Source organism: Myxine glutinosa, chromosome 6, assembly GCF_964187855.1.
Source record: "Myxine glutinosa chromosome 6, kmMyxGlut1.1, whole genome shotgun sequence".
NCBI lineage: Eukaryota > Metazoa > Chordata > Myxini > Myxiniformes > Myxinidae > Myxine > Myxine glutinosa.
In genome coordinates, this window is record NC_136266.1 from 56,716,019 (window position 1) to 56,730,169 (window position 14,151).

General features: G+C 46.5%; 1 protein-coding gene across 6 annotated transcripts in view; it reads left to right on the forward strand.

The window, feature by feature from the left end:
• The window catches only part of LOC137429812 (tropomodulin-3), a 125,328-nt gene that overhangs the window by 61,660 nt on the left and 49,517 nt on the right, over window positions 1–14,151 (forward strand). For all 6 annotated transcript variants that reach the window (XM_068120083.2, XM_078779888.1, XM_078779891.1 and 3 more), the window contains one exon: window positions 13,735–13,891. In XM_068120083.2, coding sequence (XP_067976184.2) covers window positions 13,735–13,891 — 157 coding nt within the window. The remainder of the gene's footprint in view (window positions 1–13,734; window positions 13,892–14,151) is intronic.

The window sequence follows — 14,151 nt, forward strand, 5'->3', positions numbered from 1 at the left end:
TATATATATATATATATATATATATATATATATATATATATATATATATATATATATATATATATATATATATATATATATATATATATATATATATATATATATATATATATATATATATATATATATATATATATATACATATATATATATATATATATATACAGTCATGTGAAAAAGTAAGTACACCCCATGTAAAGTTTTGACTTTTTCAACATATTTCAACATACAGCTATTTGATCTTCATTTCAACAATATTGATAGATAAAGCTGATATAATATAACAAATATCATGAAACATTTACATTTTGTAGTCCATTGTATAATTTAAATAAACATAAATGCAAATTTCGCATGTGGAAAAAGTAAGTACAACCCCGACATTTACCACTACTTCAAATACCTAAAATTAGAATCAGGTGCACCAGCTCAGGTGCAAATGATTAAAACATCGTTGGAGAGGATCTTGGAGGAACCTGTCTTATTTAAACCTCAGACATTTAGTTTGGTTTGCTCTTTGTTGTTGAAGTGTGCAGCGTCACCATGCCGAGATCAAAATAGCTCTCTGAGGCCTTCAGAAAGAAGGTTATAGATGCCGACAAGTCTGGGAAGGGATTTAAAAAGATCTCCAAACAATTTGAAATCAATCATTCGACTGTCCGGAAGATCATCTACAAGTGGAGAAGATTCCAAACAACTGCCAACTTGTTGAGGCCAGGCCGCCTCAGCAAGTTCAGCCCGAGAGCAGACCGCAAGATGCTGAAAGAAGTCTCGAAGAACCCCAGAATGTCATCACGGGACCTACAGGTAGCTCTTGCCACTGTTGATGTCAAAATGCATGAGTCTACCATTAGAAAGAGGCTGCACAAATTTGATCGACATGGGAGGTGTGCCAGGAGGAAACCTTTGCTCTCCAGAAAGAACATCAGGGCAAGACTAAAGTTTGCCAATGAACACCTTGGCAAAGACCAGCACTTCTGGAACAATGTGCTCTGGACAGATGAGTCAAAGGTAGAGCTATTTGGCCACAGTACCAGAAGACATGTTTGGCGAAAACCAAAGACAGCATTTGACCACAAGAACCTGATAACAACTGTAAAGCATCTGGGTGGAAATATTATGGTTTGGGGCAGCTTTGCTGCATCAGGGCCTGGGCAGCTCACCATCATAGAATCCACTATGAATTCTTCATTGTACCAGAGGGTGCTTGAGGATAATGTGAGGCTATCTGTCGGAAAGTTGAAGCTCAACAAAAGGTAAACCTTGCAACATGACAATGACCCTAAACATACCAGTAAACCACCAAGGAATGGCTGAAAAGAAAGAAACGGAGGCTTCTGGAATGGCCAAGGCAAAGCCCGGATCTAAATCCCATCGAGATGTTGTGGGGGGGATTTGAAACGAGCTGTGCATGCAAGAAACCCCTCAAATATCGCACAGCTGAAAGAATTCTGCATGGAGGAGTGGGCAAAAATTTATCCCAGTTGATGTCAGAGACTGGTAGACAGTCATAAGAAATGCCTACTTGAGGTTGTTTCTGCCAAAGGGGGCAATACCACCTATTGGAGCCAAGGGTGTACTTACTTTTTCCACATGCAAAATTTGCATTTGTTTATTTAAATTATACAATGGACTACAAAATGTAAACGTTTCATGATATTTGTTATATTATATCACCTTTATCTATCAATATTGTTGAAATGAAGATCAAATAGCTGTATGTTGAAATATGTTGAAAAAGTCAAAACTTTACATGGGGTGTACTTACTTTTTCACGTGACTGTATATATACTAGCTTGGCTCGGCTCGCTGCGGTCGCCTCACCACGTGTTGTTACTGAGGAGCGGGCTTATTTTAGCTGAGGATAATGACTGTACCTGAGTTGTTGTGTTGTCATGATTTACACCAATCATAATACAAGCAATTATTTTGCACAAATTTATTTGTCGTGTTTGTGATATTACATTTTTATAAGCAATTTTATTTAGGTTGAAGATTTAAGTTGAAAAAAAAAAAACAATTCAAAAAAGGAAGTTTGGGACGATTACACCTCACCACCACATAATTTAAAACACCTCACCACCACATAATTTAAAACACCTCACCATCATGCATTGTCAGCTGTGAGACCTTATATAGACAGGTGTGTGCCTTTCCAAATCATGTCCAATCAATTGAATTTACCACAGGTGGACTCCGATCAAGGTGTAGAAACATCTCAAAGATGATCAAGAGAAATTGGAGGGACCTGAGCTAAATTTCAAATGTCATAGCAAAGGGTATGAATACTTATGTCAATGTGATATTTCAGTTTTTTCTTTGTAATAATTTTGCAAAACTTTCTAAAATCCTGTTTTCTCTTTGTCATTATGGGGTATTAAGTGTAGATTGATGAGGGAAAAAATGAATTTAAACGATTTCAGCATAAGGCTGCAACATAACAAAATGTGAAAAAAGTGAAGGGGTCTGAATACTTTCTGAATGCACTGTATATGTGTGTGTGTGTGTGTGTGTGTGTGTGTGTGTGTGTGTGTGTGTGTGTGTGTGTGTGTGTGTGTGTGTGTGTGTGTGTGTGTGTGTGTGTGTGTGTGTGTGTGTGTGTGTGTATATATATATATGTGTATGTATATGTGTATATATATATATATATATATATATATATATATATATATATATATATATATATATATATATATATATATATATATATATATATATATATATATATATATACAGTGGAACCTTGACTTACGAGTTTAATTCGTTCTGTGACCGAGCTCGTAACTCAAATGGCTTGTATCTCAAATCAAATTTCCCCATTGAAATGCTATTAATCCGTTCCAGCCCGCCAAAAACCACACCAATTTTTTTTTAAATATACAGTATATATAAAAATATCTCGCGCTTTATATTTCACCTGTATGCAGCATACAAGCTGGCAGGATGGCCTGGACTGGAGGTACGCACACTTGACTCTAAAGTCTAAACTGTCCAGCCTGGGTTTGAATCCCGACCTAGCTATAACCTGTCATGGGTGAATCACAGGCAGGGTGATTCATCAATGTGTGTACCGCTAAACTGGGCGCCCCGTTTGCGTCCCATTAGTTGTTGGATGTTAAGGATCTCACCGTGTTTTCCACAAAGAGAAGGCGAGCTATCGCCGGCACTCTGAACAAGTTGTGGCCTGGCATGCTCTTCTCCTCTGCTGTTATATACGTCCTCCTCGGCACCTCGCTCATGTTTTTCGACGATTGCGTGTTTTATATCCAAGCACATCATCCTCTTCTTCTTCTCAGTACCGTGTTTTCCACAAAGAGAAGGCGAGCTATCGCCGGCACTCTGAACAAGTTGTGGCCTGGCATGCTCTTCTCCTCTGCTGTTATATACGTCCTCCTCGGCACCTCGCTCATGTTTTTTCGACGATTGCGTGTTTTATATCCAAGCACATCATCCTCTTCTTCTTCTCAGTACCGTGTTTTCCACAAAGAGAAGGCGAGCTATCGCCGGCACTCTGAACAAGTTGACGGCAGAGATACTGTACGTGCACGTCAAGATAACCACGTGACCGGAACCCACCTGGCGGCGTAAACTCAAAATAAAGAAACATGCGAAAACAAAAATGCAGCGCTATACGACAGAGATACTGTACGTGCACGTCAAGATAACCACGTGACCGGAACCCACCTGGCGGCGTAAACTCAAAATAAAGAAACATGCGAAAACAAAAATGCAGCGCTGTACGACAGAGATACTGTACGTGCACGTCAAGATAACCACGTGACCGGAACCCACCTGGCGGCGTAAACTCAAAATAAAGAAACATGCGAAAACAAAAATGCAGCGATATACGACAGATACTGTACTTTCACGGAAAGATAACCACGTGACCGGGTGGCGAAAGCTCGTAACTCAAATCTCGGCTAGCATCTTAAAGCAATAAACCGCCCGAGCGATGGCTCGTATCTCGAAAAACTCGTAAGTTAGGGCACTCGTAAGTCAAGGTTCCACTGTATATATATTATATATATATATATATATATATATATATATATATATATATATATATATATATATATATATATATATATATATATATATATATATATATATATATATATATATATAGACAGACTTGGCATTTAATATGGAATTTTTTTTTTCCTTGACCTGGGTTTACTTTCTGAACTCAGTATATCAATCTGGTGAGTTTCTTTTACGCTTCGGTGATTTCTTTGTTAAAAGAACCATGTCACTGATTGTCTGTCGCAGCAAGAAGTCAATAACAGGATTACATCACAGGTGGCGTGACAATATGTACGGACAGGTACATTTGACGATTGGCTTCACAATCGGGTATATAAGGGTTGTTGCGTTCTGTATTAGTGGAAAACAACTGCTGCAATTCTACAAAAGTTATTGCCGCTTCCTCTGGAGATGGTCTGTCAACTCGACAATGCTGTTTGTCATGGAGTGGTGGCTTTACGAAATTCCGGCATGAAACAGTGTGCTATTGCTTATCAGTATGGCATCACTCAAGGTCAGGTGTCAAAGATCCCGAAACGAAATGCTCAGAGGGGTGTCTCTCCTCCAATATCGAGGCCAGGACGTCCCCGCAGAACCACAAGGAGGGATGATCGCCAGCTGCACCGGTTAGTCCGCAATGGCCGTACCAAGTCAGCTAATCGGCTTAGGGCTGAGTGGCAGCAACTGACAAATGTGCCTGCATCCAGAAGGCTAGTCAACCAACGACTGGTTCAAGCAAGCTATCATGCCAGGCGTCCCCTGAGAAAGCCACGCCTGACAAGACAACACCGCCAGCGCTGATTGCAGTGGGCCAGAGAGCACCATCAATGGCAGCCAGGACACTGGAATCACGTGATCTTCAGTGACGAGTCTTGATTTCTGGTCTATCGTCAAGATGGCCATGTCCGAGTGCACAGACAAGTGCATGAAGCCTACAACGAAGATTGTATAGTGCCAAGAGTCCAAGCTTGAGGTGGTGGGGTGACCGTTTGGGCTGCTTTTCATGCATGGGGCAAAACGGACCTGGTTGTTCTGAATGGACTGAACCAGTTCAAGTACAGGGCCATTCTGGAAGAAACATTGCTTCCATTTGCTCGTGTAGCCTTTCGAGGAAACTTTGTCTTCCAAGATGACAATGCATGGCCTCATCGTGCTCGCATGATCCAACACTTTCTTGCTGACCGTGGTGTAGAGCATATGGAGTGGCCTGCCATGTCCCCGGATATGAATCCGATAGAGAACTTGTGGGCAAAATTAACGCGTCAAATCGACAACTTGGACCAGCAGCCTACCTCTGTGCATGAATTGCAGCAGACTATTGTCACTGCACGGCAAGCGATTCCTGTCCAAACCTTGGCAAATCTCGTGAACAGCATGCCTCAATGTGTACGTGCTCTCCTGAATGCTCGTGGGGGTTACACGACGTACTGAACTGTAATTTTACTGTCCGTAATCCCAGTTGTAATTTAACTTTTGTTTTTGTTAAAAAAAATTTTGGCTAATGTGCAAAATAAAGAAATACTTCTGGAAAACGTACAGAAGTTTAACACATTACTGTCCATGAATTGAGTTCAATATCAGTTTCCATCACTTTCAAGGATCAATTTATTTGCTTCGAAATGTCAAATGTGGTTTTTGTTTCTTTTAAAGGTCACATTAACAAAATCTAGAATAATTTCAACATAATTCCAATGAACTTTTGGTTATAGGTCAACTTGAAAAGTAAGTTCACCCCCATAAAAAATATATTCCATATTAAATGCCATGTGTGTGTGTGTGTGTGTGTGTGTGTGTGTGTGTGTGTGTGTGTGTGTGTGTGTGTGTGTGTGTGTGTGTGTGTGTGTGTGTGTGTGTGTGTGTGTGTGTGTGTGTGTGTGTGTGTGTGTGTGTGTATATATATATATATATATATATATATATATATTGTTACAGACGCGGTTTTGGATGTTAGTTTACCGAGCGGTTTGGTATGACCGCGTCTGCACAGTTTACCCGATTCCACTCGAACGTTGGCCGAATCGCGCTATGCTAAATCAATGAAGGAAAGGACACAACGGCTGGGTTAAATGACACGACACCAGGGGTACAGTTCTCAAGACCTCCGGAGGAGGATATAATATGGGATATGCAGAACGTTTAGATTACACTAACAAGAGGTACAGCACAGAAAGGTGGGCACTTAAACACGGTCTTATCTTAGCCCCGACAGACCACAGATAAACGGGACAAGACTGACTCACACAGGGATTGATGGCAAGGAGGGGCAGGTAGTCGATGGCTCAAGGTGCACCTTGGCGCAGGGGCAGAATCGACCCGGTCCGGTCCAAAGAGGCGGGAGGTATCCAGCGCTTGGAGGTGGCGACTTCTCTCTCCAAGCTGGGGGCGCATCTGACGTCACCTCCGGTAAGTGGCTGCGTATATCCAGCGGGGAGTGACACGCCCTCGGCTCGTTAGCTCCGCCCCAGATGGAATCGGTCCGCCGCTTCTTATTGGGTGCGGGGGGGTTACCGGGCTCCGCCCTTGACGAGGAGCTGACAGTCAGCCCCTGTGTGGTAACCCCGTCGGAGCACATGGGCAATGGCGGCTAACCAAGCCGGAGTGAGGACGCGCACTCCCCGCGCCGCTGCCGCGCCGCCCCCCGCTGTTGTTGTAGTTGTTGTTGTTGTTGTAGTTTCATGAGGAAGAGATGCGGGGAGGTATTGGGAGGTCCTAAACTCACTACTGGTGCCATACAATCACATTCTGGTGCAACGAAGTGTCAGAATTAATGGAAACGAGTCCTTAACTGACATAGACTAAGAATAACTAGCAAGATGTCCGAAAGTTGTCTACGTGAGATGCGGTGGACCTGGGTACGACATTTAATGGGGGAAAAAGGGGAAGGTCGGTTCTACAGAGTGTTGTTTACAGACAATGGGACTAGGGAATGGGGGATTGGGGATAGTTGGGGAGTATTGGGGAAATAGGGGAATATTTACAAGCGGATATGGATGGAGGCCAAATCCCATATCCGCAACATTGCACCCTTCTCTACCTCGGGGCGGCCCGACCCGATAAATTCTTACCTACGTTAGTGTGGCACTCAGATGTAGTTCCCTCTACTATTAACTCAACCCTGAGTGCGACAGTTTTACAGATGTTCACAAATGAGTAAATATGTCCCCCTGCGACGTTGCACCCTTCTCCTCACAGAAACACACCCACAGGATAACCGAATCGCGGAAAGAATCCTCAAACTAAACATACAGCCGGTAGGGAGCATTATTTACACAAGACTACACTGATATTTACACTACGATCCAGGACCTGTTTTTGGAGGAACACATGCAGATGTTATGCATAGAGAGAGCAGGCATGCCAGCATCGATACACCAACCCACGAGTGCTCTGTGGCCCTACGGCCTTTAATAATGTGCAGAGCACCCCATCCAAGCACCAAAAGCACCACCCCATAACACAGTCAGCACCATCCGGTGCACCAATAAAGTGTTTATAGTCACCGGTGGTGTCGCAGCCGGCCGATGTTCTGCCGCTGGTCTTGCCTTCATGTGGTGCACTTGGCCTTCTGGCTTCTTTCAAAAATAAAGAAAGGCGCCAACCGCGTCCATTTCTTTATTGTGGCCGTCAGGGGGCCAACTAAAAGTGGTTCACCTGTATGGCATAGGTGCCACGTTGACCCATAGGTCCATCAACGGGTGGTGCTTGCCCGCAAAAGAACTGCGGTCCATGGTGGGCGGCCATAAACATTGCGGTCCATATGGTGTATCGATCCAGGCAGCAAGCAGCGAAAGTACAGGCCCACAACTGCAGAGCCAGCACCTCTCTCTCCTCTCTCTCTGCCCCAAAGCCAAATCCTCGGAGGTGGGAGACAAAAGAAGAAAACAAGTGAGTAAGGTGGTAAGGGCGCAAAAGTGCACGCAATACAAGGTGATGCACACTGGGGGCACATGGGAACCAGGTGAGACAGGTACGTTCCTACCGTACGCCCCCCCCCCCCCCACCAGGTAACCTACATTGCCCCTCCCTTACCCCTTACTGTATCCACAAAACACAACACTACCCATAAACATCTACTTTACAAATCAACAAACGTCCCTACTGTCTTCCCCGTTCCTCCCATAAACCAAATTCGTCTTCTCTCCCTCCTAACCAATCAAATTTGCCATTTCCAACTCTCATCAAAATTTGCCATCACCAACTTAACATCAAAATTTGCCATCACCAATTCATCATCAGTCCCTCCTAAGGAGGGAGAGATGGAATCACCCCAATGTCTCATCCACGTCGTGATGCGTCTCACCAATCCACACAGCAATTCTCATTTCCTGCACACAGAACAAAGAAAACACAGGTGTGGAGTCATCATCATCACCTCAGGTAAGTGGCTGCGTATGGTGCGACAGGTTCATCAATCCTAACTATTTCCTAAATGACTTTAACAACTTTACATTACCCGGGGTCTTTCTCCTGCCAAACCATTGGCCCTCTTACACGATGGGTTCTAAAAACCAATTCCCATTGACCAAACTGTGGTGCTTTTCAATTTGGGGTCTCACTCCCCCGATTAATCTCCCGGTGCCCTCGCACAATTTCTGGGCTGTGACGTGTAGCTCTCCCAGCAGGTCTACCCACCTGCACACCTCCACCACTGCAGTTGCCTCCGAGCTTACCTGCTCCTTACCCTAACCTATCTACCTGGGGAAGGCCCTCTGGCGCTCTCCCCACTCGGTGCCCTCTCTGGCACTGGGCTACCCGGGTCCGTCCTCCGGATCCTCGGGCCCCATCCACAACTCTACCGGCTCCCAGAGCCCACCTGCGGCCTCACCTGGCCGACATCCTCACAGTGGTGGAGTGCCCAACCAACTACACACACTAACAGGCTACACGCCCAGCCATTTCCACAACACTAATGCACCCATCCACAATACCATTCTGCAACCGCACCACAAATGCCAATATCCAACCACAATTTACCTATACCCTCTACCTAACACTTACACTACCCGCCCCGGGTACTCGTGAAAGGGGTCCACTCTTCCCCCATCCACACCTTCGCACCATGCACACCACTCCGTACCACTTACTCCAACTCTCTCCACACCACTCATTCTCTGCTCCATATATTCCACACACCTGTACTTGCACACCTGTGCTCTCACACCTGGTGCCACCTGCACCCTTCTCTCCCCAAGCGCATTCGCGCTGATCCACACACTCACTACTCATACACTGCTCCACACACCTGTCCAGTTGCACACCTGTGCAATCACACCTGTTCAATTCTCACACACACGGCATCATCTCAGCTAACTACTCCCTTCTGAAACTTGCGCTTCCCAGTCGTCCCTTTAAACTATTGCGCTCCCACGTCATTATCATCCACACTAATCTACCTGCGTCCCCACTACAGGTATCAGTCACTAACTAACCTTAACGTTACCTAATGTCATCTTCTAGGTCCCTATCAATATCCTAACCCACCCGGGCTAGTTTTCACTGCCATACACCCCCTAAACTATAGCGCATTTGCCCCATATGGGAAGGGTGGCAGGGATGCCACCCTTACCCACCGGGCCCATCGCTCACTACCAATTTTGCACATCAAATTTCAACAAATTAAAAATTTGCCAATCATCTGCCAATCACCTGCCAATCATTACTGCCAATCCTTTGCCAATCATCAAATTTTGTTTTTTTCTAATTTTGGGGCCAAAACACTAACCTCATCACACCGTCTACTCACTAATGCCTCTCAGTGCGCCAATTACCTTCTAAAGCTCGACTTCGTACAGCCAAGCCATGAATGCGGGTTGTTTGGTGCCAGCGGCTGGATACATCCCGCATTCGGTGCAGGGAAGGAGGTTTACCCGGGCCGAGGTCCCACGCACCATCTCGGCACGGAGCCATCCCATGGCTCGATCTCGACCTGCCGGAATGCCTCAACAAAAAGTGGTCGCCATGACGACCCTTCCTATCCAGCTGCCCGCTCCGCCTAGTGGAGCACGGACGCGGCCGTTCAAAGCGAGGCCCGGCACGCACCGAGGGCCCGATTCGGCTAAAAGTCGACCTAACCGCTGCTCCGTTTAACGTCGATGCTTCACCTGCATGCTTACACCCCGCAGCCCGCTCCTTGCTCACACATCCAGCCGTCTCCATGCTCCTCGTCGTACCTTTCCTTACACACCCAGGTACTCTCATTCCACTCACAGACTTGGTCACACACCTGACCACCGAACACCTTGGCACACATTCGTCGCTCGCACACCTCACCAACACACCTCTTCGCGCCCCTTTCTCGGTCACCTCCTCTGTGACAATCACAGGTGTGCCCTCACTCGCACACCCAACCACGTGCCTCACTACCAATTCCAGCGTGCATTCCCACTCACGTTCTACCATTCCAGGTGTGCATCCTTCCATTCCAGGTGTACATCCTCGCTCACCTGTCACAACCAACTCACGCTCCTTGTCACTCTCACTACTCTCACCTCCATTCTTGACAGCGCACTCACCCTTACTCTTGACAGCGCACTCTTTCCTCATGCACCCGTCCGTTACACACCTCTCTCGCGCACACTCTTGCGCACACTCTCCCGTCACACCCTCTGTAACACTCACCACAGGCGTGCATTCTTCCTTGCCTTTGACAGCGCACTCTTTCCCCATGCACCTGTCCGTCACACACCTTTCTCGCGCACACTCTTGCGCACACTCTCCCGTCACACCCTCTGTAACACTTACCACACCGCGCTTCCATGTGCTCCCTCGCACACGCGCTACGACCGACTCACTCTCGCCAGCACCCTCACTCCTTGGCACGCACTTTTTCCTCACACACCCCAGAGTCGGACTTTCTCGCACACCTCCTTTTTTGCACACCAGACCTGTCGCACACTTCACCAACGGCCTCTCACGAACACCCGGGTCCATCTCGACCCCCAAGCTTATTAAATCACCTGGCGCATCATACGCACGACCATATTGGTCACCACTTACACCGGGTCCTCTTCCTCTTCGCTTCTCCATCACCTGCGAATCCCTCATCCGGTTAATGAGCACATCATCACGATCCAAACACAGACTTTGGACCAATTCTTTTATCTCCTCTTTTATCTCTTTCTTATCCCCTCTCCGTCGCTTCTTAATTTCGCTCACCCCTTCTTCCACTTCTTCTAATTTCTGCTTCACCTCTTTTATTTCCCGGTACGTCTCCTCAAGCTCGTCCTCCAAGGCTACCTTGACCGTTTCCATGTGCGTCCTTACCTGCCGGTCCTTCGTCTCCATTACCTCTATCACCTCGTCCAACCTCGTTGTCAGTCCCTCACGTACCATCTGACATTCCCTCTTCGTCGCTACCAAGTCATTTTTTAGGTCATTTTGTGTCGCTTTTAACCCTCCTATTACCGCTGTGTTCTTCTTTACCTGGTCCGTTAGTTCTTTTTGTCCCTCTGTCAGTTGTTCTACTTCCTGCGTCAGGTCCTCTATGCCCCCTTGTAACTTTACAGTCCCCTTTCTCACCTCCTTCTCCATGTGCTCCTTACAGTGCCTCACCTCCTTGTGCACTCCTCCGACCTCCTCACTCACACCTCTTCTGATCTCTTGTCCCATCACTTGCATCTCCTGCCCAGATGCCACCCTCATCTGCTCCATTTCCTCCCTGTGAGCATCCAGTTTGGTTTCTACCCCCATTCTGACCCCCTCTATCTGCTGCCCCATTTGTTTAACTTCCCTTTCCGCTTGGTCCCTCATGTCCCTCAATTTGCCTTCCATTCTGTTTTCTAACCCCTCTAACCCATTTTTCACTCCCTCTATCTGATTCTCCTGGGCAGCCATTCTATTTTCTACCCCCGTTAACCCCTCCTGTATTTCCCCTAATCTATCGTCTAATTTCCCAAATTTCTTGTCTAATCCCTTAAAATTATTGTCTAATCCCTTAAAATTATTGTCTAATCCCTCACCGGTACCCCTCGCTTCGTCCCTCATTACCCCCATTTGGTTATTCATTACCCCCATTTTTGCTTCTAGCCTCTCCATAAGGGCCCCCATTTGCAACATAAAAAGGTTCGAATCCACCTGCGGCGCTGCTACGGTCGCGGGCGCGGTCGCCGTGGCCATGTGCGAGGCGCCATTTTGCGCGCCCGTAACCTCGTGCGCGACGACGCCATTTTGCGACCCTGCTACCCTCACTGCTTCGCTCTCCTCATGTCCCTCATTTTGGTCCTGGATCGACCCTGCCTCACTCTCCTCTACCGGAACACAGCCGTCTTGGTCTGCCATAGCGCGACTTTCAAAATTCGGGTTTTTATTTTTTTCTGTTAAACACAATCAAATTTTGCCGTTATAATTTCGAGCGCGTGAAACGCGCTCCGGATCGAATCCCACTTCCCGACACCAAATGTTACAGACACGGTTTTGGATGTTAGTTTACCGAGCGGTTTGGTATGACCGCGTCTGCACAGTTTACCCGATTCCACTCGAACGTTGGCCGAATCGCGCTATGCTAAATCAATGAAGGAAAGGACACAACGGCTGGGTTAAATGACACGACACCAGGGGTACAGTTCTCAAGACCTCCGGAGGAGGATATAATATGGGATATGCAGAACGTTTAGATTACACTAACAAGAGGTACAGCACAGAAAGGTGGGCACTTAAACACGGTCTTATCTTAGACCCGACAGACCACAGATAAACGGGACAAGACTGACTCACACAGGGATTGATGGCAAGGAGGGGCAGGTAGTCGATGGCTCAAGGTGCACCTTGGCTCAGGGGCAGAATCGACCCGGTCCGGTCCAAAGAGGCGGGAGGTATCCAGCGCTTGGAGGTGGCGACTTCTCTCTCCAAGCTGGGGGCGCATCTGACGTCACCTCCGGTAAGTGGCTGCGTATATCCAGCGGGGAGTGACACGCCCTCGACTCGTTAGCTCCGCCCCAGATGGAATCGGTCCGCCGCTTCTTATTGGGTGCGGGGGGGTTACCGGGCTCCGCCCTTGACGAGGAGCTGACAGTCAGCCCCTGTGTGGTAACCCCGTCGGAGCACATGGGCAATGGCGGCTAACCAAGCCGGAGTGAGGACGCGCACTCCCCGCGCCGCTGCCGCGCCACCCCCCCGCTGTTGTTGTAGTTGTTGTTGTTGTTGTAGTTTCATGAGGAAGAGATGCGGGGAGGTATTGGGAGGTCCTAAACTCACTACTGGTGCCATACAATCACATTCTGGTGCAACGAAGTGTCAGAATTAATGGAAACGAGTCCTTAACTGACATAGACTAAGAATAACTAGCAAGATGTCCGAAAGTTGTCTACGTGAGATGCGGTGGACCTGGGTACGACATTTAATGGGGGAAAAAGGGGAAGGTCGGTTCTACAGAGTGTTGTTTACAGACAATGGGACTAGGGAATGGGGGATTGGGGATAGTTGGGGAGTATTGGGGAAATAGGGGAATATTTACAAGCGGATATGGATGGAGGCCAAATCCCATATCCGCAACAATATATATATATATATATATATATATATATATATATATATATATATATATATATATATATATATATATATATATATATATATACATATATATATTCATTCCTGTAAGTACTTTCCAGATTACAAATGATCCTGCCTAACTGTGCGTCAACTTTCCTGTCCAAAAGCGACAGGCACATTGAGGCAAAAGGTGAATTGAGTCTCTTATTTGCTCTTTTGTAGCACTCGCTGCTGCCTGCGGGATTCCGGCAGAAGGACCAAACCAAGAAGTCTGCAACGGGTCCATTTAGTCATGAACTACTGCTTGAGTTTCTGGAGCGGCAAGCACTGGCTCACAAAGATCGTGAAGATCTTGTCCCTTATACAGGAGAGAAAAGAGGTGTGAATCGATGTGGTTGTTGATATTGTGGTGGTTGTCTATGAAATGCTGCATTGTGGCGGAAGGCACTTGAATAGGAAAGTGGTGGAACATCATGGTTTGTGATAGGGATTTTGATATTCTGAGGATTGATACAAGTCTCCCAAAACTGAAAACTGCTCAAGAACCCCTCGTTCTTGTTGCCATATGATTAAGCTGGTTGTCTAATTGCATTCTATCCCAATCATTTCAAACACTGAATCCACTTGGTAGAATTTCCC